Raw genomic sequence first — 24,572 nt, forward strand, 5'->3', positions numbered from 1 at the left:
AGTGCAAGACCTATTGAATTTTTCCAAATTAATGGTATGAACAGTAGCTCATACTATATCAGGTATAGGTATATATGTTATAATCTAGACAACTATATTACATATTTGTATAGAAATTAAGGAGTTTAGTACATAGACCTATCAGCAAAAGGTGTATTAAAATGACACCGGGCTTGGGGTGGGGGGCACTGATTGATAAGAGTCCTTATTTAAGTTCCAAATGCATTTTTTGTGCCTGATCCCCCACTTAAATATTATGCACATTCATTGTCCATTCGGTAATCCCTGAATCCAATTTAATTTTGTTGTTAAGATCATACTTGGACAACTGATCTTACATTGAGGATGCCTGAGCCTCCTTCTTGCACATTGTTTATTATAATCTACCATTGGTGATTGTCCGGAGATTGCCTGTTGATTTAAATAAGTATCATGTTTAGCTAAGTATCAACAAGTTCAGTTAATTCATGTATATTAATCAACTCAGAAATACACAGGTTTTGCCATATATTAAGGTTATACTGTATTGCTCTTTACTTGTTCTCTAAATTCCTTCACTAGAGGGGAATAAATACATGTTATACCCAATGCTTTTTTTCTATGGACAAATGTACAAGTATTCAGCAATAATATACTGGTGTTCACCTACCTTATAGTAGCATTGGGTGCTTATTTGATTCATTTATGAAATTATTTAGTTGATTCCTTCCTGTTTCTTTCTGTTTTCAGATATAGTTACTGTATAATATTTAAAAAATTATACCAAACACCTAAAGTTATAATGCGGGTTTGTGTATCTGAATATTTAATAACTCCGAATAATTGAATATACCAGTGGAACATTTCTGGTAAATTAAATGTAATTAATGAGTTAATGAAAGACTATTTACCTGTACATTACAGTATAGTTGGCTCCCAATGACATTGATCTGAGAAGAATTGACTATAAAGGTGCGTACACACATAACGATTTTTTGAACGATTTAACTATAACGACGTCATTATCGTTAAATCGTTTGTAAAATCGTTCATCTTTTTAAGCTGAACGATGAACAATTATCGTTCATGTGCGTTCATGTTTGTAGTTTGTAGTTCAGTCAGGCTGACCAACTCAACGATTTTCAGTAAAGGAACATGCAAAAATCGTTTGTAGTTCAAAAAAAAATCGTTCATTACATTTAGTAAATGAACGATTTTAGTAAACAGTTTTCATTCATTTTTCCCTTGAAAAAATGAACAAAAATCGTTTACTAAAATCGTTCATTTACAAAATGGTTGTGTGTGTATGCAGCTTTAGTAACATTTCATTTCAGCTGTGTGATACAAGTACTAGATTAACTCATAATTTTCCTACAGGAAGTCACCAAGAGAGAAGACATGAGTGCACACCTCAGCTGTATACACTTACCTGTCGAATCACTGGTGGTAAGTACATACAGTATAATAATTTTAATACATATCAGGTACTTTTTTAACAAATTTCAGATAGACATTTTGGTGGCTCAGTCCAAGCACAAGGCAGTAGCCCATGTTAATAGTTATGTGAATTGGCTGTGGTATGTAATCCTGTTGTATACTCAGGAATGTGCATGTTTTTTGTCCTGAAGCATTTGTACAAAAGTGTCTGGATGCCAACTGATATGGGCCATGCCACCATACATATGTCATATACAGTGACTGAGCACTGCATAGTGCTGCTATATTATACCACAATGTGTGTTTGATGATAGATCCTTCTAATTTCCAATTGTTTGAAAGCAGTGATAACATTGGGGGCTTCATTTACAAAGCAAAATAGTGCAGTCACCATGTGTCATTTTATACAAAATACAATGACTGCAATGCAATAAGTGCAGCTAGGCCACCAGTGGTGTCACCAAACCACAAATAAAAGAAGGTCCAGCCTGGCCCTCCACTGTTTGACCTAGTCTATTGCAGGCGGTGGAGTGTAGAAGACTATATGACTGCAATCCAACAAAGCTTTCTAGAGATGGACCTTTGATACAGATCATTCCCAAATGAGTTCTGGAAATGATACAGTATTGATCTGGGGAGACTATTGATAGCACATCTGAATTTCTGCCATTGATGAGATATATTGAGTTACACATATATTTTAAATACATCCATTAACAAGTTGAAATACTGTATCTACACAAGGCGGGTGTGGTACAGGGGATTACGTTAAGTGCCGCATATTTACTCTGGTCGGAACTATGTGCTAGAGATAAGAGTGGACATGTCCTAAGGTGCGTATAACTGAAAATGCAGATGTTGACTCATAAGTAGGCCAATGCAGATTTGTATATATACAAACAGGTAGCTTCTACGTTAAGCTGTAAAACATTGCACATTTGGCAATGTAAACTGTTCTAGAACATCGGTCATTAAGGTTTTAAATAATCAAGAAAATGACATAAGGTGTCTCTTTTATTTGCTTTGTGTCTTCTCATTCAGTTTTATGTTTTTAAATTAATTTGATCTCATTGTTCATAAATATGAAGTTGCTTAATCCTATGCTCACAGAATGCACACACAGCGGCACAGTAAATACAGTTATAATTTTACAGTATATAGTTCAAAACCTCTTAACCCACTCACAAATGAAGAAATACTTTTAGTTTGCATTATCACCTTCCAGTTCCTGTAAATTACATTTCTTGCACTAAAGAACAATATATAGTTTTATCTATTTTGAAGGCAGACAAGCGCAAACTGTGATTACTTCATGAATTGTTCATCTCCATTGATTCGCGCAACATCAAGAGTAGAAAATTGCTTATTTATTTAACATAATGTTTGGATGCATTCATTATAATTGCAATAAGGGAAAATAAATAAACATATGTGTAGTATATGACATATGTGGCTAGCTTAGCTCTTACTTTATAATTGCAGGGTGGCGGCTCCCTGTCTGGTTCTGAGAGTGCTCCAGATGAATGTGGAATCCGAAAAAGTCTTTCTAATGTGTCTTGTGAGTAACAGCATAATGCCCTTTACAGTGTATGACATGTGAAAATGATGAACATATGTGTGAAATACTCAGGAGTAAAAGACAGGTTGGTTGGTAGAACATAAGGTAATGTTTACGCCTACACATTACTGCACGTAAGGCAAATCTTAAATAATTACTCTTGAGGTAAACTCTGAATTCCGCTAGAGCAGGGGAGGGCAATAAGCGGCCCTCCAGCTATTGTTGAACTACAAATCCCAGCATGCCTTGCAACAGTTTTAGCACGGCCAAATAGCAAAACTATGGCAGGGCATGCTGGGATTTGTAATTCTACAACAGCTGGGGAGGCGCTTATTGCCCTCTCCTACGCTAGAGCCACTGCTGCTGCACATCACATAAACAGCCATAATCCATTGTCATACAGATGCCACATAATGCATATGAGCAAACCAGTCTGGATTTCATAGAAATATTTGCTAGTTCACTGGCTGCAAACAAGTCCACAAATGAATGTTTGGAACACATTTTAGAGGGAAATAAAAAATACCAGGTAATCGCTACTCTTGATCACTTTCTACACCATAGGTTTTAAAATGATGAGTTGAAAGTGCAAATGATCCCCTTAAATCTGACATTATTTGGCAGATGTGTTTTCACGTATAAAATAAATCTGTAATTTCAAATGCACAATAATTCAGTAAACAAGTACTTTTGAGGCTACATAGCAACATTCTGAAGGGGGTCTCAAGGTTTCTCCACTGCTCTCCCCTGACTATCTCTACCAAGCCAGACACCTGCCTCATTTTCCTCCTCTGCACACAGAAACAAAACATCAAAGTCTACTTTCCCACAGAGCAGAATCTTATTTTGTAACCTTAGAATGCTGGATCATACATATCGCATACCGGGGCTTCAATTGCCTCTGTGGTCACACTGCTGACCATAGATACTGTGCTTTTGTCCTCTGCCCGCAGCGCTCAGAATAGATGTCAGAGGGGAGCAGGGCAATTAATTTAACAACAATTCAGTGTAAAATATACAGCCGCTCACATACATAGATGCTTACAAATCAAGCCTAAACCAGCATTGAATGGATTTACAGGGTTCTCTGACATTCCCCATCAGGGGATGGTATCATGGTAGCAGGCACTAGTTTGGATAAAACTCAGATATACAAGTGTCCCATATCAAATTAATCAGCACAGTCTGCTGGTGCGTCCTGGCCACATTGCATTGCGTCTCAGATGCATTTTTGGCAAAAAAAGACGCCCGATGCTAGCAGAGTAGCAAAGGACCTGGCGGCTCACTCACGCAAGGCGCGGCGCGCTGCCTGGCGTATTGAGGCTAGATGTATGAAGACTCATGACACACCTGTAGATACTGAAAGCAATTACAGGTGAAATAAATATGTGACTTCTGTTAGCCAAACCATTCTGCAACATCTTTTTATTCTACACTTGGAGTTATTTTAGAACAGTGGTTATTTAGACAGCAATTGTACAATGTGTTTTTAATATTTAAACACTTGTGCTTACTTTACAAACTAAAAGGGTGTTATTTGTCCGTTTTTATTTGCAAAATGAGAAAAGGTTGGAATGCCACTGATGTAATTGCTGTGCATGTGTTTTCATATCCTCCTTTTTGTAGTTTTGCCTCCATTATGCTGCATAAACTTAAATAAATTGTCACGTGTTACTAAGTGTTTAACTGTGCAGTTATAATCTGTGCTTTATAATGTAAGCAACAAGAAAAAAATTAATGTAGCTTATTTCATGCCAGTCACTGCATAATTTTTTTCTAGTTACTCCATTACATGGATTACCGGAGGTAAAGGCCAATTTACAACCACCTCTCATCGTTCATACAGCTGCCACTCCCATGCCAGTTCCAAAGAATACTCTATTTGGAGAGCTTCCCCTGGGCTGTGAATCTAGAAGGGAGAGCAGCGTCTCTGATGGCCCTCATGCCAGTGAGATCAAGTCTATGGTACGTCAATGGCAACTATTTGTTTAACAGAAACTGCTGTTAGCTGATAAAACTGTAAATTGTTGAGCTTTCTTGTCATCCTTCTTTTAGCCCAGTGCACGTAATTCCCCTCATAGTTCCTGGGGAGCAGTGTGTAGTTGGAACAGCCGCAGGTCTAGTTGGAACAGCATTGGACGAGCCTCCAGTATTAAGCGAAATGTACAGAGCAGTGAACATAAGTCCTTGCTGTCCGCTGATGGGAAAGAGAGCTCAGAAGGGGAGACATCTGATGAAGAGGTGTCCAGTCGTGATAAAGGCTCTTCCTGTAATGTGACAGAATTAGTGGGTAAAAGAGAAGCCCTTGATACATTACATGTTCCCTACACATATGCAGTACAGAGCAAGCACAGCCTTCCAGTGGATTACCAGGGCTGCAACGGAAAATCAATGCTTCCCTCTGTGTCACCTCAACGCCATCTTGAAGAGTCTAAACTTGATTATAGCAATAATATTGATGATGACGTAAACATGGTAAGTATTGATACAACTATGACGTCTCGTTTAGTGCATGATATTTAGGGGGTTTATAGTACAAATCATTTTCTGTTGTATGTTAGTGCTGTTCATGTTTGGATTTTGTCACGAGAGATTTGCTTCCTCCGCTCTACTATGAATTCCAAAAAAAAATGTTATATGTCAACATAGTGCTGCTGATTTATTGTGTTCTACAAAGTTCCTTGGTCACTACACATAAAATCTTTTATGTTTCACAGATTATAAATTAGAGTTGCTGCTTTATGTCACAGAAGCAGAGGTGGAAGTGGGCCATTATACAGTGGTATAACACAAAGCCACTTCTCCTGCTTCTCCAGTTGTAATACTATCAAATTCCATTTACTTACATTTTCTATATCTAATACTTCAGTCATTGCACAGAGATGTTTGCTTACTGCATTGCAGAGCAAAACGTGCTTATTGTTTTAATAAAGGTTATCACTGCTGCTTTTAATTGACTGTTTAAGATAGAGTATATGGGAACCGGTATGTAATGCCGGCGGCTGTTTAGCCGCCGGTTCAAATACAGACAGCGGCAGCCCGAGTGATCGATATCCTGACTGCAGTAGGTAAGTACCCTAAACCTCTCCTCTCCCTACCCTACCCCTAACACTCCCTTAGTGGAGCCTAACCCTAACCTCCCCCCCTAGTGCCTGACCCTAACCTTCCCCCATTAGTGCCTATACCTAATCCTCCTGGGGTGTACCTAACCCTAACCCCCCCCTTTCCCTGCCCTAACCCTAGCCCTCCCACGGGGGTGGCTAACCCTAAGTCCCCCTGGGGGGTTCTTAAACCTAACCCCCTCCCCCGGTGGCTAGACACTAAGACACCTGGCTTACCTTTGTTCGGTAAGCCGGGTGTTGGGATTTTGTAGTGGGGGCTAATGATAGGCATCGGTATTTCAAAGCCTATCTTTAGTCCCATATCGGGATGTCAATGACTGCACCCCAGTATATGAACACAGAGAAGTTTATAGTATGAAAATAATGCACAACCTTCTTTTTTCTTTTTTTTAAATTACTTAATTTTTATCAAAGATTTTTAAAGTTTACACCCAATACAGTAAAATAACAAAAAATCAAGAAACATGGCAGACCAAAAAATGGCATGTGTCCTCCATGGGAAGTAAATATACAAACATTCACATAGTCAGATACAGAAGGGGAAATAAGCATTGCAAAGACCCATCAGGAGTGAGTAAACACAACATTATGCGGAAAACAAAACAGGCACAACAACTCTAAATTACAGAGAAATAATAAGTCGAGAACCTAAAGGAGCCATCCTCGTGGCAGAAACCGATGGTGTCAGTGGTGTTTAAGGGATAGAGGCCCTGATTCAGACCACCCACAGCTACAGCAAGCGGCCATGATGTTGGTCGCGATGGTCAAGACCATCGCGACCATCGGACTTGCAACAAGACCCTTGTGGTAGGGTCTCGTGGCCACAAGGTCTGGGCCACCATCGACCCGGTTGCGAGCGCTCAGCGCTTGCGACCGGGTCTGAATCAGGCCCATAGAGAGTAAAAGTAGCCCAACTCTACAAAAAGGATTGATACAATAAAGTACAAACAATATACACTGTGATACGAGATGACTCAAATAACAATATTAGATTGGACAACCAGGATGGTTGCCCCCGCTAATACAAGGCATCATTAATGAACTAATTCCGGGACAAAAAAAATAAGAATAATTAAATATACAGTACATCTGCCAATGTTTCCCAAAATAATACAAAAAAACAACCATCCCCCATTTCCCCCCACTCTCTATGACCATACCCTCAAATTACAGCATACCTAGATTCCCAAACAAACTCCTCTAACTACTCTATAAAACCTATCCCCCAACCCTCCAACACAGTAAACCTGGGGCAGCTATTCCTGTGAACCCTAAGGCTGTGGTGTATCCAGCCAAGGATCAGAGGGACAATACAGAGACTCCCAAAAATAACAAACAAAATAGCCTAACCAAATATAAAACCTAAACTTTAAAAGATCAAGCAGAAAAACTAAAAGATGAACACAATGGACTAAACTCTGGAGGCAAGTAAATAGTAACGGAGGATAAAAGACATTTGCAGGATGTGACAACCTGAAAAAATGCAAACAGAATTCGGAAATGTAAATAACAGAGCAATGACAAAACAGATTAAAGAAAAACAATGCATTCTGGTATAATGTATTCCCATGCCTTCCTGCTCCTCTAGCAATACTGCAAGGTTGCTAAAAATAATAGACTAGAACTTAAAGACTTCCTGTGTCAAAGCTTCTTTATCTGCTTCAAACTCTCCCTATCCATGTCCTAGTTTTTTTTTTTAAGGAACTTGAGGTTATCGTTAGGACATTTGTTCAGGGGACCTAAAGACCTCAACTGGGTATGGATATCCTCTATAGCGTGTGCTGTGAAGTTACCACTACAGTACTGACTTCTGCCACATGCCCCTAGGATCTCCCCACATGGCCCCCAGATCTTTCCTTATGCCATTAGACCTCCCACATGCCCCTTGACTTCCCCACAGTATATAACATTTATTGATATAGCAAGTTCACATTATATTTCATTGTGCTTTAAGCATCAGAACTTAACCTTACCACATGCCACCAAACCTTGATGTACAAACACAAACACACACACATACATAATATAGAAAGAACAGGTATTGCACCCTCAAAATTGTATTCAAACACTGGATGCTTAGTTATAAAATATTAACAGCAAGCTTATTCCATGAATGTCCAGAAATAAAACAGCACACCATATTTGCAAAATTGAAACAAAGTGTATTAACATAACAACATTCCAACAGTCACAATAAAACACACAAAATGCTGTATGGTCATCATGTTACAGGGTACAGTAATCATGATTCAGTCACATGGTACAGAGACGGCCTAACTCCTATTTCGGTGCCGACATGCACCTTCATCACGGGGCATAGTGCTGGATATTTAATTTCTCCTCTATGTCTATCTCTAATTCTAAGAACTCACTCATCAGACATCTAACTAATGCTGCTAAGGCAGTGATCCCAGTTCATTGGCGATCCTCATCAGACCCTTATGTCAAGGAGTGGTTTTGCCACATTGACCATTATATGTATAAGGAGGACATCACCCTTCTGCCTTAGACAGGTATTCTGGCTTTATAACTAATTGTTTTTCTTGGATAGAAGTTAAGGTCCCACTGCCTTACTGTTATTTGGCTACAGACACTTATGGACTATTTATCAAATAATATTTGTGGCATATCCCCCGAAAACACCCATTTTCAGGGGATACCTGCAAGTTAGTCCATTGTAGCCACATCAGTGGCGTAACTAGGGTATTTAGAGCCCGGGCCGATGGCGCCCAGGGCACCAGCTCTGCTCGACACCCCCTAGTTACGCTACTGAGCTACAATCACAGAATTTCCCGGGAGAGTAAAGGCATAAGTTCATACCAGTAGCACAGAGGCGAGATAGCTGTTGGCAGGGGCGCCGAGAGGGGGGGGCAGTGGGTACTAATTACCCAGGCCCGAGCTTACTGGAGGGGCACGACGGGGGCCCAGGTCTGGCGCTGCTCCCTACTACATCACAGCAGCCCAGCACATGCTACTGTGTGCTGGGCTGCACTGGGAGAATGCTCACGGCTGCTAAGTAGCAGCCACAGCAGTCTCCTATACCTGTGGGGAGAGCGATCACACTGACAGCGCCCCCCACTGGCTATGCGCCGGGCTGAGGGACTCAAAGCACCCCCTTCCACAGCGCTGCAAAAATGTTTTTTTTTCTTCTTTCTTCCTATGGGGGCATGACCATGCCCCCTTCTTCCCCCGGACCTGGTGCGGCTGTCGGCGCCCCTGTCTGTTGTTGCCCCCTACGTTCGCATTCACTACCCCAACACAACACCCCGGTCCCAGCAGCAATCACACACGCCCCCTAAACCACATTCACTACTAACATGCCAGCAGCACCCAGATACACACTCTCCTCCCCCTGCATTCACTTCCCACACCTCAGCAACACCCAGTCAAACTCTCTCAGGGTCTTCCTTTCTTGCTATTTGCTGCTCCCACAGCAACAGCAGAGGCAGCAGGTCCAGCATATGTAAGGGGGAAGAGCCAACAAAGGAGAGAGGGGCCATGCACTTTAGCCTCTGCCTTGCTCGTACATTGGTGCTGTTTCCATGCTGGGGATCCATTTTTAGAGACTGGCCTACACGGTGGGGGCACTGGGAGAAGGAGTACCTCTTCACATACCCCTGGGTTAACTGCTTATTCCTGCTCTGGGGCACATAAAGCAGAACTTGTAACAATGGAGGAGGTCAGTGTGCCCCCTTCAGGTCAGGTGTCTGGAGGTCGACCGTCTTCCATTGTCTCCTGTAACTTAGTAAAGTAAAGTGATAACTTCTACTGATCACCAGGATGGGCTCCTGTCCTAACAGCTCAATATTCAATAATAATACATTCAGGCAAATAAGGATTAATTATTGGCACAAATTGTGGAAATAAGGAATCTTTAATATCAGGGGCAGACTGCATATATTAATAAATATGCCCCACGGGCTTTCTATCCCACGCCTCCCTGCCTTCATCCTGTCCCTTTTTATTTTGTCGATTCCCTCATTTTGGATTTTTTTCACTGATCTCTGTATTGGAAAATTATACCTACTTATTTCTGTCTGTGTTTACCGTCTATATATCACATAATCTGTGTGTTTGTTGAAATTTACTATTTAATAAAAATAGATTACAAAAAAACTTTTTCTTTGTTTTTAGAGCAAGAGTGAAAGGTTGAAAGCATATATTACAGCACATCTTCCGGTATGGTGTAAGGAGAGAGAAACCTGGTCCCTTTATATTTTTCCACCATATTCCAAGTAAGTATTGTGTATATAGAAGCTAGCTGAGTCTGCCCCAATCCCCTTTCTGTTCTTCAGGAATCAGGTCCATGCTGATATTCTGCAGGAACTTTCAAGTATTTCCTTCTAGCATATTAGAACTAAACCATAGTTCTGATTTCTGTATCCTCCTACATATATTTCTTAAATAAGACTAAAGAGTAGGATGACATCTTGTCTGTCTTTATTTTATTCATGCATTTTCACCTTATTAGATTGTTTTCTGAATGTGCTTTCTTGTACGAAGTGTATCTGAAAGGAGCTCGGTATGTAATGCCGATAGTCGGGATCCCAGCGGTCAGAATCCCGACGCAGGGATCCTGACGGGGTTAACATACCGACACTTGTTGGTCGGTATACTAACCCTCACCCCAGGGGCGTTTTAAAAGAGGAGGGGGCAGGTGTGCACTCCTAGTGCGGGGCCCCCTCCTCTCTCCCTGGTGGCTGGCAGCTGACTGACGCGACTGGCCAGCCACCGGAGCATTAGCAGACTCCGGGCACTAGACTGTCCCCGGAGTCTACTGCGCATGCGCAGAACGCCGTAGTAATGGCTGCGGCGGCCATTTTTCCGGTGTTCTGAGCAGCAGTGACACCTGATGTGGGACCTCTGATAGGTACGTTTAAAAAAAATATGGGTGCAGTGTGTGCAGTGCGGGGCCCCCTTGGACCCGGGGGCCCGTATGCCCTGCACACACTGCACCCATTATAGATACGCCACTGCCTCACCCTCTCCCTAACCTAACCCTCCCTCTTTGGTGCCTAACCCCAACCTTCCCCCTTAGTGCCTGAACCTAACCTCCCTTTCCCCAGTGCCTAACCCTAACCCTCCCCCCTTAGTGTCTAACCCTAACACTTCCCCTAGTGCCTAACCTTAACTCCTAAACCTAACCTACACCCCCCCCCCTCCGTAACCTCCCGACAGTTACCTTCGGCATGACGGCGGTCAGTATTCTGGAGCCGGGATACCAACTGCTGTCGGGATTCTGGCGCCAGGATATAGTCCGTCGGCATGCCGCGTGGAAGCATGCTGACTACATCCCATCTGAAAGTAATGACCTACTCCTAGACATTCACTTTCAAGAATATGTAAAATAACTCTAGTGGACACCTACTAAACTAGTTATGTTTCCCAAATAATCCACGCCTCCCTTTGAAAATCTTGTCTTCTGGTTAGCCTAAATCTCTTCACATCAGAAGGGAATACATTTAGATGTGTACTGGGTTATACTTGCTTACTCTCCCATACTTGCTTACTCTCCCAGAATATCCAGGAGACTATGGGCCTAATTCAGACCCGCTCGCGAGTGCTGAGCGCTCGCAAGCGGGTCGATGTTGGCCCAGTGCGAATGCTTTGTCTCGCTACAAAGGGGGCATGCTGTCGATGGTGAGTGACAGCATGCCCCCTTTGGTGGGCATGCCGGGGGCGTGGCTGCCCAGATGGAGGTGTTCCCATGGGAACGCCTACCGTCTGGGGCCGGCCCCACTGACATCATAAGTGATGTCAGTGGGAGTGCTCTCGGCTCTGATAGAGCTGAAAGCACTCCAGGGCTTGCTGCAACGAGACCCTACCACAAGGGTGTCGTCGCAAGCCCGACCATCGCGACCATCATCATGGCCGCTAGCTATAGCTGTGGGTGGTCACCCACAGCTATGCGAGCGGCCAGGAGGCCGCTCTAAAAACTAAGAGGGACGTCCGGCTCTGAATCAGGGCCAATATACGTAGACTAGACAAGGTCAACCTCCCACATCCACTCCTTTCCCATAGAATATTACAGTGAATGTTGAATGTTGTGATTGTGTCCTTGTACAGTGCCTTGTTCCCTGCAGCTGTCACTTGACCTCCCCCCCCTTCCTCCAGCATTTCCCAGGGAACCAGATTAAATAGACGGCCAATATGACTGGGGCTTATTTACTGCCATTACTTGTAGGAACAATGTTGTACGGCACCACGGCAGGTAATCAGCAGTTTTTTGTATTTAATAGAAGTTAGAAGATGGAAGCAGGTGTCTGATTGGTAGGTCACATTTGTCACCTAAATGCTAGTGTTAGTAAATGAGCCCTGCCGAGCCAGAAAGTTTTTCATAGTGAAATCACAGAAAATGTTAAATAAATGCACATTTAAATATGGAAAGTACATGTCAACTGACTCCTTTTTTCTGCTGTAGATTTCGTTTGATGTGCAATAAAATCATCACCCACAGGATGTTTGATCATGTAGTTTTGGTGATTATATTTCTGAACTGCATAACTATTGCAATGGAGAGGCCAAAAATAGAGCCTCACAGTGCTGTAAGTATTTCAGTATATTTATGGAATAAGGTTGCTTGGACATGCAAACACACACACTTTCTGGACTTTGAATTAAATATATATAACTAAACAAAGCTCCAGTGAAGGATTTATTATTTAGTAAAATGAAAGAATTGGTCCAGGCACTGTATACACAAATCAGAGTGTTCCGCTAGTCTCTTTAGTACTAATATCACCAACATGACATGGGGGTCCATTTAAGAAGCAGTGGTAAGTACTTTCTCTGGCCTTAGCAACAGGGATATCACAGAGAAGTCACTGATTTCCCTGGTGGTCCCTGTATTTCTGCAGTTTACTGCTTCGCCTTAGCCTGCGATGGGGACTGTTCAATTTAATAAGTGGTGCAAATCTGCAGCCTTTGTAACCTATAGCTACTGGGTACAAATTTTGGCAGCAGCGCTAGGTTGCTGGTGAAGAAAGCCCTCGAAAAGGTAGGGTTTTTGCTAGGGCTCCAAAAACAGCTCTGGATACTAAATGCTGGTGCTGCTAAAAATCTGTAGCTGCAATACAGATTTTCAATTTGCCTGGAGTCTATAAAAGCAAATCTTATGGCCGTAACGTAATGTTGTTTTGCATTTTAATTACTTTTTTCAAGTGTAATTTAACCTGTAAAGCCCAGATAAAATAACAATATGTTCCAATGTAGATATTAAAATAAAATGACAAATGATCACTGTTTATACCAATAAATAAGATGACTGTGCATATTGCCCATTATATATTTCTGAATGTAGACCTTTCACCGAGTAAATACACCAGATTTATATTTTATAGCTTTCCTTGCTGTTCAGATTACTCTAACACTCTTATCACTGCTGCAGAACTCCCAGTCCCAAATCACACTGCAATCCATCTGCATAAAATAAATGCATGGAAATAATTCAGAACGTGGTTAACTCTTTATAATAACTACATTAAATCACTTAGTTGAAGAGCTTAGTATATTGTATAATAACCAATAAACTTCTTGCTATTTTGTTACTTGCTTTGAGAAGTCACTGACCAATTAACATGATTCTCTCTTTGCAGGAAAGAATATTTCTGACATTATCCAACTACATATTTACATTAATTTTTTTGGCTGAAATGACGGTGAAGGTAACATGAGTTTCAAATTCATAAATGTTATAGTATATTGTGATTTTATTTGTGCATGCTTTGTAATAGACTCAACAGCAACTACTGGAGTTGGGACTTTACTGGAGGTGTAATTATGTCCTCACATGTCGAAGTGTTGATATTTTTGAAGTGGGAATTTACGTTTTATTCCTAAATTATTGTTAGTAAGGGCTCTATTTAGTACAATCCGCATATTGAATGCATATTGTAGTGTGATATTAACGACTGAATTCGCATTCAGGCAATATCACGGGGATTTACTACAAATCCCTTGCAGGGACAGAGCTTGCGATAAAGCACTGTCCCTGCGAATCCCCTTCGGAGCCTTATCACGGTATTTTCGCAAAAAATACAGTGACTAAGTGCCCGCGCATGCGCCGACCGGTCGCTGCTGCTATGCAGAGCTAAGCCCCCGCCCCCCGCGATTGCGGACCCCCCCCGCAACCCCCCTCTCCCTTAATTACACTTACCTGCATGATCCGGGCCTCCGGTGAAGTTCTCCATGCCTCCGGTCAGGTGATCTCCCATACTGCACTGGGACCCGATCACCTGATGACCGGGCAGCAGTGCACTATGGGAAACCAGCTGACCAGAGTGGAGTCATCACCGGAGGCCCGATCACTGGTCCCTGGAGTCAGGTAAGTGAATTTTTTTTTTTACTATTTTTTTTTTCTTTTTTTACAGTAATCAGCTTGCGGTCTGTTTAGACCACACAGCTGATTACTGGGAACGACTCCCGGCTCTGCTCTCAACTTTAGAGCGGAGTAGGAGTCCGGTAACCGGGGGAGACCCTGGATAATGCCACCTCCAGGTGGCGTTATTGTAACAGGGTTTTCCCCGATATTTTTTCACATTTTATTTTTAGTAACTCTGGTCAGATCACATTTCCCATTACAGTTATGGGAAATGCGATCTGCTTTACTTAAAATAAGTGATACTTAGGGGTTGGAGTAGAATTTTATGAATTCTACTCCAATTGCCCTGTAATAACTATAGGTGATACTAAAATAATGTGAAAAGGGTGTGAAAACATCCTTTTTCAATTTATTTTAGTAAAAATAATGTTAATAAATAGAGCCCCAAGTGAAATATGAACGGAATGAAAATAAGTGCAGATACAAAACAGTTTTTTATTTATTGCAACTTGTGTTTAACCATATATAATAAACAGGTCTGTCATGGCCCTGTGGCACATCAATTGTAGCTGTGCCCATTTTGTCTCATGCCTAAATGTACATTTAAATATCCATCTACTGAAATACTTTTACATTTGATGCTGGTTGAAGACCCTCCCCAGTGGACGGGATGCTCTGTAAAATAGAAGAGTCAGATAAATACAAATCTCACATTTCCCTGTTACAGTCCTTTTTTTCTCCAAATGTATTGTGTTTGGCAGTCACTTTGCTAGAGCTAAATGTAGAAAACTAAGGGGACCCCCAGAACTCCTTGTATTTCACAGCACCAATATATTTTTTGCTTTAAATACATTGGGTTACCAGTACACAGTGGTGTATTCTGTTTGTCTTGTGTACAGTGACAGACCTCAGACAGGCTATACAAACATACAAAGAGCTCACTGCCAATGTCATTTCAGTATCTCCCACACCTAATTTACATCTGTGTCTGGCACATAAATGCAGGGTTATACGTCCTGATTAGCAATTATTTATTTCTTTGCAAAATATCTCATCCTACTGTATAAATACATAAAGCTGAACACAAGAGCATTCACTGGCCTTCACAGCATAAGATAGTTGAGCTTAGTGCTCACTAACAGTGTGCTGCTCAGTCATCAATGACACTGACTAAAGGTGCCCATCCACTAACCGATAAAGTTGAACAATTGAATAATAACGATCGTTCAATCGTTTGCAAATCGGTTGCAAAAGTGTCTAAAACGACCAGTGATGCACATACCAGCTGGTGGTTTAGACATCTATCATCTTGCAAACATGCTGGACAACCTGATGATATCGTCAGGTTCAGCATGTTTCCAGATGGTTGATGTGCCTGCACTGAACGACTGCTCGTTCAGTGCAGGCTCATCACAGACTGACAAACGACTGCACGATTACAATGTCGTAATCGTGCAGTCATTTTCAGATCTTTAAGTGGATGGGCACCTTTACACACCCTTAACAGCCGATCAAATCTATTTAAGAGATGGGAGGATAAACGGAGCTAGGTCTGGTAATTCCAGAATTTGCTACACTCCCTAACAGTCAGGAGATCCCTCCATACAGTATGTTATACGTGACTGATCTACATAGTATTTGGTTTGCTTCCTGGCAGGTGGTGGCCCTCAACTTGTGTTTTGGTGGAAAAGCCTATCTGAGGAGTAGTTGGAATATTCTAGACGGAATGCTTGTTTTAATCTCGGTCATTGACATTTTGGTGTCATTGGTGTCTGATAGCGGCACAAAGATCCTGGGGATGCTAAGAGTACTGAGACTTCTCCGGACATTGAGACCTCTGCGGTAAGTGACCCCATTTATCAGATTTATATCAGATATATTGATCTGTGTGGTTTGGGTTGTAGTCTGAAACGTAAATTTGACCAGGAAATAGAAGAAATGAAAGAGAATGCACAGTATACAGACAGACATGTTAACCGATTTCAAACCTACTTGGTCATAAAGCCTAAGAGAGTAATTGATTCCTACCAGAATCAATAGAAGTCAATTTATAAATTGGAGATGCACTAAGCCTTGGAGAGTGATAACTACCAGCCAATCAGCTCCTTACTGTCATTTTTTCAAACACAGCCTGTAACATGGCAGTTAGGAGCTGATTGGTTGGTTGGTGCTTGATCACTCACTGGTTTATCACTCTCCACTTTATCACTCTCCAAGTCTTAGTGCATCTCCGATAGTCAGTAACTGTGTTTTTTTATTTCTTAGGAAGACATCTTTAACCCATTTTTAAATCTGTCTACAGTTTGCTATTACCAGTTGTCATGTGACTGAACTGCATGATGCGTTTACTGACTTTACTGTAGAAAGAAAATAAAAAAATAATATATTTATTTGAACCTTTTTCCCATCCACAAATGATGACACTGAACATATTGCCAAAGTCCTTATTGTACAGGATGTAGACATATTCATACACATTTGTAATTTCACCTTTATATGTTTCTTGTTTATTTTACATTTTAATCATTAAATTTTTATCATTGTAAAGGTGCGCATGATAGTCCAAAGTGAATGTTTAATTTGTAGTCATGTTGTATAGGTGATGAGACCAATGGGTAAGGGCACGATACAAAATATTAGAAGTAACGATACTGCCTTTGAACCTCTATATACCCCTGCCTATACCTTCTAATATCCTGCCTATAAACCTCTAAGGATGACGCTAATTTGTGTATGCAGTCATACAGTAAATAAAGACTCCAGACCTAGAACCTGTTGTTCCAAAGCACAAAGTATTATTCAAGTAAAAGTACAGCAGTTACATGCTATGATCTTCATATAATCTTAGCGCAAAAAGATTATACAGACCCAAGTACAATTATACATACGCAGCGCTCTCTGGTCCAGATGTAGCCATCAGCAAGAAACCCCTCATCAATCAGCATTCAGCACGAAGACTAGGAACCCAGGATCAGAGCACACATATTTATACCCCCCAGAAATAAACAACACAATAGACAAGTTTGTTGCTAATACCATTGGTCCTAAAGGAGAGGGCATATGTTGCAAGGCATTTAACAGGTTGGTTCAAATAGACAAAGCCCAGCCTCTAACAACTGGTGGTCTCTGGTTTCCCGCCTCATGCAAATCCTAACAGTTGTTCATATAATGTACATTTTGTTGCTTGAAGTGCATGTTGCGATGTCTCCATCGATATTACCGGAATACTGTTGAAAAAGTACGCATCAGTACAATATCAAACATGGCTTACTTATCACTTATAAAACCTTAGTTATGAAATAACCTTTATTTCCTAGCAATGATAATAAATGTGCATACTGGAATCTTATACCTTATAGCTTATGGAACCTTGTATGTGAATATGTAATGTGTGAGTATGTGGGGTTTGATGTAAAGATGCTAGTTAACTTGGGGCAGATGCGTGTGCATGGAGCTAATCATACAGGGTCTTATGCATTCGCTAATATGCGACTAGTTAACAGCGCAATTGTGTGTATTAATGTGTGTATGAGAATTGGTGAAAGATGCAATCGCATGATGCTAATAGTAATATCGCCACATGTACTAAAGTGTGAGTTTATCTAAAATGGCGCTTAGGCGGCCATTCGCAAAATGGCGTCTTGCGATCTCATTTCCAAGATTGGGTCTTGCGGCCAGTCGCAAGATGGCGTCGCTGCGATCCAATTTTAAACTGATCTTGTCTCAGCCAATTATCCAGCTTCAACAGTCCACCCTTTGATAGCGAACAACATGCTATCACAATCTGATTTTAAAATATAATTTAGGCTTACATTTATATACTATTTAGTGTTATTATGGGATGGCACAAGGTGGTTCTTAATCCATCAATAATGTGTCTCTGAGTGGGGACATAAAACTACTATTATACTCACACCGCGGATCTTGGAAGATCATGTGAAAGATGTGGGGATACACCAGTCCTATAAAGGCAGTTTTGAAGGGGAAATTTGAGACTTTACATTATCTGAGGTGTTTTAAAATAACATTTCAATAATACATTCTATGCATGTCTAAATATAATACATTAAATGATGGTATTTCCTAGTTCAGGGTTGTAATGCAGTTCTGTATTTACCTCGGTATTCATACTGACCACCATCATAATTTCGTTCTGTCGTTTTACTCTATTTTTACATTTTCCACACTTCAACACAATAGGAACACACCGGACACATATGCCAATTATTAAGATGACAATCAGTATAAGGATTAAGAATTTGCCGATGCTGGTGATCACTTCCTGGACCCATTCCCCTAGTCCTGAGAACCATTTCACTGGGTTCAGCCATGAAACCCATCCTTCTATCTTCTCCCCTACTTCAGCCACTGAAGCATTATGGTTCTTACAAAATTCCCATTTTAGCTGCAGAATTTTATCCATCTTCCGGTCTATCACTTCCTTAGGGTCTCTGGTATCATTGGTGACATAGGTGCAACATTTTACTCCAAATTGGGTGGCCAACATTACGCAATACCCTCCAGTAACAGCAGTTAAATAATTTAACACTAGCCTGTGTTGCACCAGTTCTTTCTTGTACGCTTGCAATTCTCTCCCTGTATACCTGAATGTGTCATCGTACATCTCGGTGATATTATCTATCAATTTAGCAAGTTCCTGAATAGATCTAAAGTTCAATGTACCCCGAGCGATCCTGGTGGGATCCAATGCGACTAAAACTTGATAGCCAGTTGTCTCACTAATTAACTGAGTGGCTTTGTGCACGTCACCAGGTATCATATTTCATTTGCCTCTGTGTTCATTGTGTGTGAAGATATGGTGACGGTGTGTTTTTATGTATACCAAGCATTTCAACATGTGTGAGGGTCATAACTTCTGGGACTACTCTTCCCAGGTAACACAAACCTTCAGAACTCGGGGAGAGCCACTTATACGCTTTTCTTCCACATATAAAATATACATTATCAGGGAGAACATAAGGAATGGTATGCATCATTATCATTAAGCACATTTCCCTTGCAAACAATCCTATTTCTGGGTCTTCCATCTGGTACATGCAAGTTTCTGGCTGTATTATTTTAGCACAATAACCATCTGGCACCTTACCAATAATTTCTTTGGTGGAACTCAATGCATACTGGTACCTAAAATGTCTCCCACTAGATTTAATTGAGCATAACAGATCATGGTTTATGGACTCATTGGCCCTCATTCAGAGCCGGACGCTCTGAGCAGAGCGCACGCTCTGAATGAGGGCCGTCCTCCATAATTATGGAGCGTCCTCCTGGACGCTCCTATAGCTGTGGGTCACCACCCACAGCCTATATGAGCGTGCAGGTTGATGGCCGCAATGGTCTTGACCATCGCGACCATCGCCACTGCGAGCCGGAGCCTGCGGTTGAGTTTCTCAACCGCAAGGCCCAGAGTGATTTTGGCTCTATCAGAGCCAAAATCACTCCCACTGACATCACTAGTGATGTCAGTGGGCCAGCTTCTGACGGTAGGCGTTCCCTTGGGAACGCCCCAGTCTGGGAGGCATGCCCCCGGCACGCCCACCAAAGGGGGCGTGCTGTCAATCAACATCGACAGCACGCCCCCTTTGATCAGACACAACGAGCGAAGGAAAGTCCTTCGCTCGTCGCGTCTGGCGCATGCGCACGACAGAGCTCCCGCCGTCGTGCGCATGCGCAGTGCACACCATCGACCCACTTGCGAGCGGACAGCCACTTGCGAGTGGGTCTGAATCAGGCCCATTATCAGCTCTTTGTGAGAAGGTCATCGTCTGATTTTTCCGTCACTTCCCAACTCCCGGGTTTATTAGGGTTGGTTATGTTTAAACACAAAAGTGATCTATCTACTTGGAATTGATAGAGTTTGAAATGAGGTGGTTTGGATTAGAGGAATTTTCCATCCAATGTTTTCCCTTTCTGTAATTATAAAATTTCCGTGATATTAAAGGTAAATGGCACCAACCCTACATTATGCTTTCTCTGTGGCACATGTGAACACACCCAGCAATCAGTTTGATTTAACACTTTGCCTACCATGCTATGATAATCCTCTAAAGGATACCCACCCCAGTACGGGTTATATTTAGGCTGACACCACTGGATACAATTCTCATCAACTAGGGACCCACAAAGCTCACAAATACAGGAATCTTCAGACGCTAAACCTCCATTGCACTCCTCCTGACTCCACTCCATCAGCACTGCCATCACAGAAACCAGACATTCCCAAACTGACCAGGATGATGAACAGTCTAAAAGAGAACATGAAAATGAACACAGCAGGCCTGTCCATTGCCACAACAAGACCTGCAGATTTCTTTCAGTTCAGGTATCTCACTACAACCTTTTCAATCCTCCCGGAACAAGTTCGCGAGCGACAGGTCCACACTATCAGCCTTGTCTCTGACTTGTTTCTCCACTGGTTGATTGACCTTTTTGCAGTGAGTGGAATGGACCCAGGTATCTCTCTCAGCCACCTTCAATGATGTAGTACTTGTCAGCAGCACCTAGTACGGACCTTCCCACCGATCAGTCAAACAACCTGAATGCAAGAAATTTCTGATCATAACATATTCTCCTGGTTCAACATCATGACAGTTAGTTTCAGGCATATCATTGGACAACAATTTCAGTTTCTGCTGCTGTTGTTTTAACTGCTTACTCATTGATATAAGATACTTTACAGTTACCTCGTTGTTACCATTCAGGTCTTCCTGTTGACTTATAATCAAATGAGGTTGTCTACCGAACAATATTTCAAAGGGAGACAGATTTAGAGGGGGTCTGAGAGTGGTCCTATGCAGGACCAACGGTAATGCTTCTGGCCAACCTAGTCCAGTCTCTGCCATGATTTGACTTAACTTATTTTTAATAGTCCTGTTCATCCTCTCTACCTTGGCACTGGCTTGCGGTCTGTAGGGGGTATGAAGTCGGCTATTAATACCCATCAGCTTACACATATTTTGAAAAACATCACCTGTGAAATGAGTACCCCTGTCACTCTCGATGATTTTAGGGATACTGTATCTGTATACAAATTCCTGAACTATTTTCTTGGCAGTAAACGCAGCAGTATTAGGGGCCGCTGGGTAGGCCTCAACCCAATTAGAAAATACATCAGTGCACACTAATACATACTTAAGATTCCTGCAGGGTGGTAATTGGATTAAATCAATTTGTATCACCTGGAAAGGTCCATCAGTCGGGTGAATGTGGGACAGTTCGGTAGGGATCGCTTTCCCTATGTTCTTCCTTAAGCAGGTCAGACAGGACATTGCTATCTTTTCTGCTTGTGAAGGAAAACCTGGTGCGCACCAGTATGCTCTCAAACAAACTTGCACATACCTTGTTTTCCCAGATGAGTCAGACCGTGTGCTGCCTCAGCCAGGCTGGGGTATTATGCCTTGGGGGCTACTGGCTTACCTTGTCCGTCCCTCCAGAGCCCGGAGGACTCTTGCCCACATCCCTTGGACTTCCAAATGGACTTTTCCTGGATTGAACACAAATTTTGCATCTCAATTAATTTCAGCATATCAATTGTTTGGAAAGACATAATTTTTTCAGTGGGAGAAAACATTTTTAACCCTGCTGCCCATTTTGCAGCTTCATCGGCTCTGTTGTTGCCCAGTGACACCGAGTTATCCTCACATATATGGGCTTTACACTTGATTACTGCCACCGCTTTGGGTAGTTGGATTGCTTCTAAAAGATGTTTTATGTGTCGGGAATGTGCAACTGGTATGCCAACTGGTATGCCTGCTGCTGTCATAAAATTTCTCAGATGCCATAGAGCCCTGAAATCGTGCATCACCCCGAATGCGTACCTCGAGTCAGTGTAAATGTTAGCAGATTTGCCTGCTGCCAGTTCACACGCTCTAGTGCTACTAACTCTGCCACCTGGGCTGAGTGAGGAGGACCAAGAGGTTTGGCTTCTATGATGTCTGTGTCATTTACAACAGCATAACCTGTACATAATTCACCTGTGTCTGTTTGTCTATGACAACTCCCATCCGTGTAAAAAGTCACATCTACATTCTCTAAAGGTGTGTCATGTATGTCAGGTCTAGCAGTAAAGGTCTGATTCAATTTTGTGTATCATTATGACCGCTGAACTCACCCTCCACCAGCAACTCGTCTCCTTCCACCCTTTGTACATCATGTTGTACATATGGTAAATACGTTGCTGGATTCAGCGTGCTGCAATGTTTAACAGTGATGTTCGCAGGTGCGATTAGAGCTAGTTCCCATTTGGTAAACCTAGCCGAAGAGACGTATTTGGTTTGAGCAGAGTTCAGCAGAGCAGATACAGCGTGGGGAGTATAGACAATCATATCATGACCCAATACTACGTCCTCACTTTTACTCACCAATAGAGCGGTAGCTGCTACACTTCTCAAACAGGTGGGGAGTGATCTCACCACAGTGTCCAATTGGGCACTGTAGTATGTTATGGGCCTACTGGCATCACCATGTTTTTGTGTAAGGACACCTGCAGTACAACCATCGGCTTCTGTACAATACAAATCAAAAGGTTTTTCATAATCAGGTATTCCCAATGCAGGTCCTTTGGTCAGACTATCCTTAAGATTAAGGAAAGCCTGCTCTGACTCCTCTGTGTGTATGACATGATCGGGCTTTGAGGAAGAGATTAAGGGGGTCATTCAGACCCGGTCGTTAGCGCCGAAGCGCTTGGACCGGGTCGATGGCCCCCCACAGACCATGCGCACGACGGCGACGGCGACGTCGTGCGCATGCGTGAGACCCGCTATGACTGGCGCTGTCTCGATCCAAAGGGGGTGAGCTGTCGATGTTGATTGACAGCTCGCCCCGTTTGGAAGGCGGGCCGGGGGGGTGGCAGCCCAAATAGGGGCGTTCCCATGGGAACGCCTACCATTTGGGGGGCAGCCCCACTGACATCACTAGTGATGTCAGTGGAGAGTTTCCGGCTCAGACAAAGCCGAAAGCTCTCCGGGGCTTACGACAAGGGAGACCCTACCCTAGGGTTTCGTCGTAAGCCCCGAGGGTCGCGATGGTCTTGACCATCGTGACCATCACCTTAGGCAGTCGTAAGGCTGTGGATGTTAACCTACAGCCTTACCACCGCAAAGGAGGACGTCTTGAAAATTCAAGACGTCCTCCCCTCATTCAGACCGACCGCATGCTCTGTGCGACCGGCTCTGAATGAGGTCCTAAGTCCTGTAAAGGCAAGGCCAAAATAGAAAAACCTGGGATCCACATTCTACAGTATCCACACATTCCCAAGAAGGTATGAATTTGCTGTTGATTCTGCGGCAGCGTCATGTTCTGTATGGCCTGGATTCTATCATTTGTGAGATGTCTTAACCCCTGGGTTAGGCAGTGTCCCAAATATTTTACTCTGGATTGGCACGGCTGTAGTTTGTCCTTAGCCACCTTATGTCCTGTATGCGAGAGATGAAGCAACAAAAGTTTAGTATCATTCAAACATGACATAAACGAATCAGAATACAGCAATAAATCGTCCACATATTGAATTAGAACAGATCCATTTGCAGGTTGAAAAGATTGTAAACAGTCGTGCAATGCCTGGAAAAAGATACTGGGGCTGTCTATGAAACCTTGGGGAAACCGTGTCCATGTATATTGCACACCTCTGTATGTAAATGCGAATAGATACTGACAGTCAGGGTGGAGAGGCACAGAGAAGAAAGCAGAACAGAAGTCAATGACAGTGAAATGGGTTGCGTTTGGAGGGATCTGCATAAGAATGACAGCTGGATTTGGCACTACGGGGAATTGACTTTCTACTACCTTATTAACACCTCTAAGGTCCTGTACCAGCCTATAACCCCTCCCACCACTCTTCTTCCCTGTTGCAATAATCGTTCAATTATTGGAAAAAACCCTAATTCTACCTCCTGTTTTAGTGGGTACTGGGAAATTTTTGGAGCTTGCCTACCGCTTTTCAAATTTACCATTACGGGGCTTATGTTTGCCATTAATCCAGTGTCCTGTCCTTCCTAAATCCAAAGGGAATCTGGAATTTGGGACAACATTTGATCTACCTGGGATGGATTTTCATTTAAACTGGTAGAGTGATACATTATCCTTTGGGGAGTGTCCAACACATCCCGCACCTCGTGCGCAACTCTCTCAGGGATATCTA

At 42.4% G+C, this 24,572-nt stretch overlaps 1 protein-coding gene across 6 annotated transcripts in view; it reads left to right on the plus strand.

The window, feature by feature from the left end:
- Window positions 1-24,572, plus strand: part of CACNA1G (calcium voltage-gated channel subunit alpha1 G) — a 236,304-nt gene that overhangs the window by 112,770 nt on the left and 98,962 nt on the right. For 5 of the 6 annotated variants that reach the window (XM_088482620.1, XM_088482626.1, XM_088482622.1 and 2 more), the window contains exons 13-20: window positions 1,357-1,425; window positions 2,899-2,974; window positions 4,755-4,939; window positions 5,030-5,449; window positions 10,231-10,331; window positions 12,518-12,641; window positions 13,692-13,760; window positions 16,074-16,258. In XM_088482620.1, coding sequence (XP_088338746.1) covers window positions 1,357-1,425; window positions 2,899-2,974; window positions 4,755-4,939; window positions 5,030-5,449; window positions 10,231-10,331; window positions 12,518-12,641; window positions 13,692-13,760; window positions 16,074-16,258 — 1,229 coding nt within the window. The remainder of the gene's footprint in view (window positions 1-1,356; window positions 1,426-2,898; window positions 2,975-4,754; window positions 4,940-5,029; window positions 5,450-10,230; window positions 10,332-12,517; window positions 12,642-13,691; window positions 13,761-16,073; window positions 16,259-24,572) is intronic. The other variant, XM_088482623.1, reaches the window with a different exon arrangement.

The sequence above is a fragment of the Taudactylus pleione genome, unplaced genomic scaffold (assembly GCF_031769625.1).
Source record: "Taudactylus pleione unplaced genomic scaffold, aTauple2 ptg000290l, whole genome shotgun sequence".
Lineage (NCBI taxonomy): Eukaryota > Metazoa > Chordata > Amphibia > Anura > Myobatrachidae > Taudactylus > Taudactylus pleione.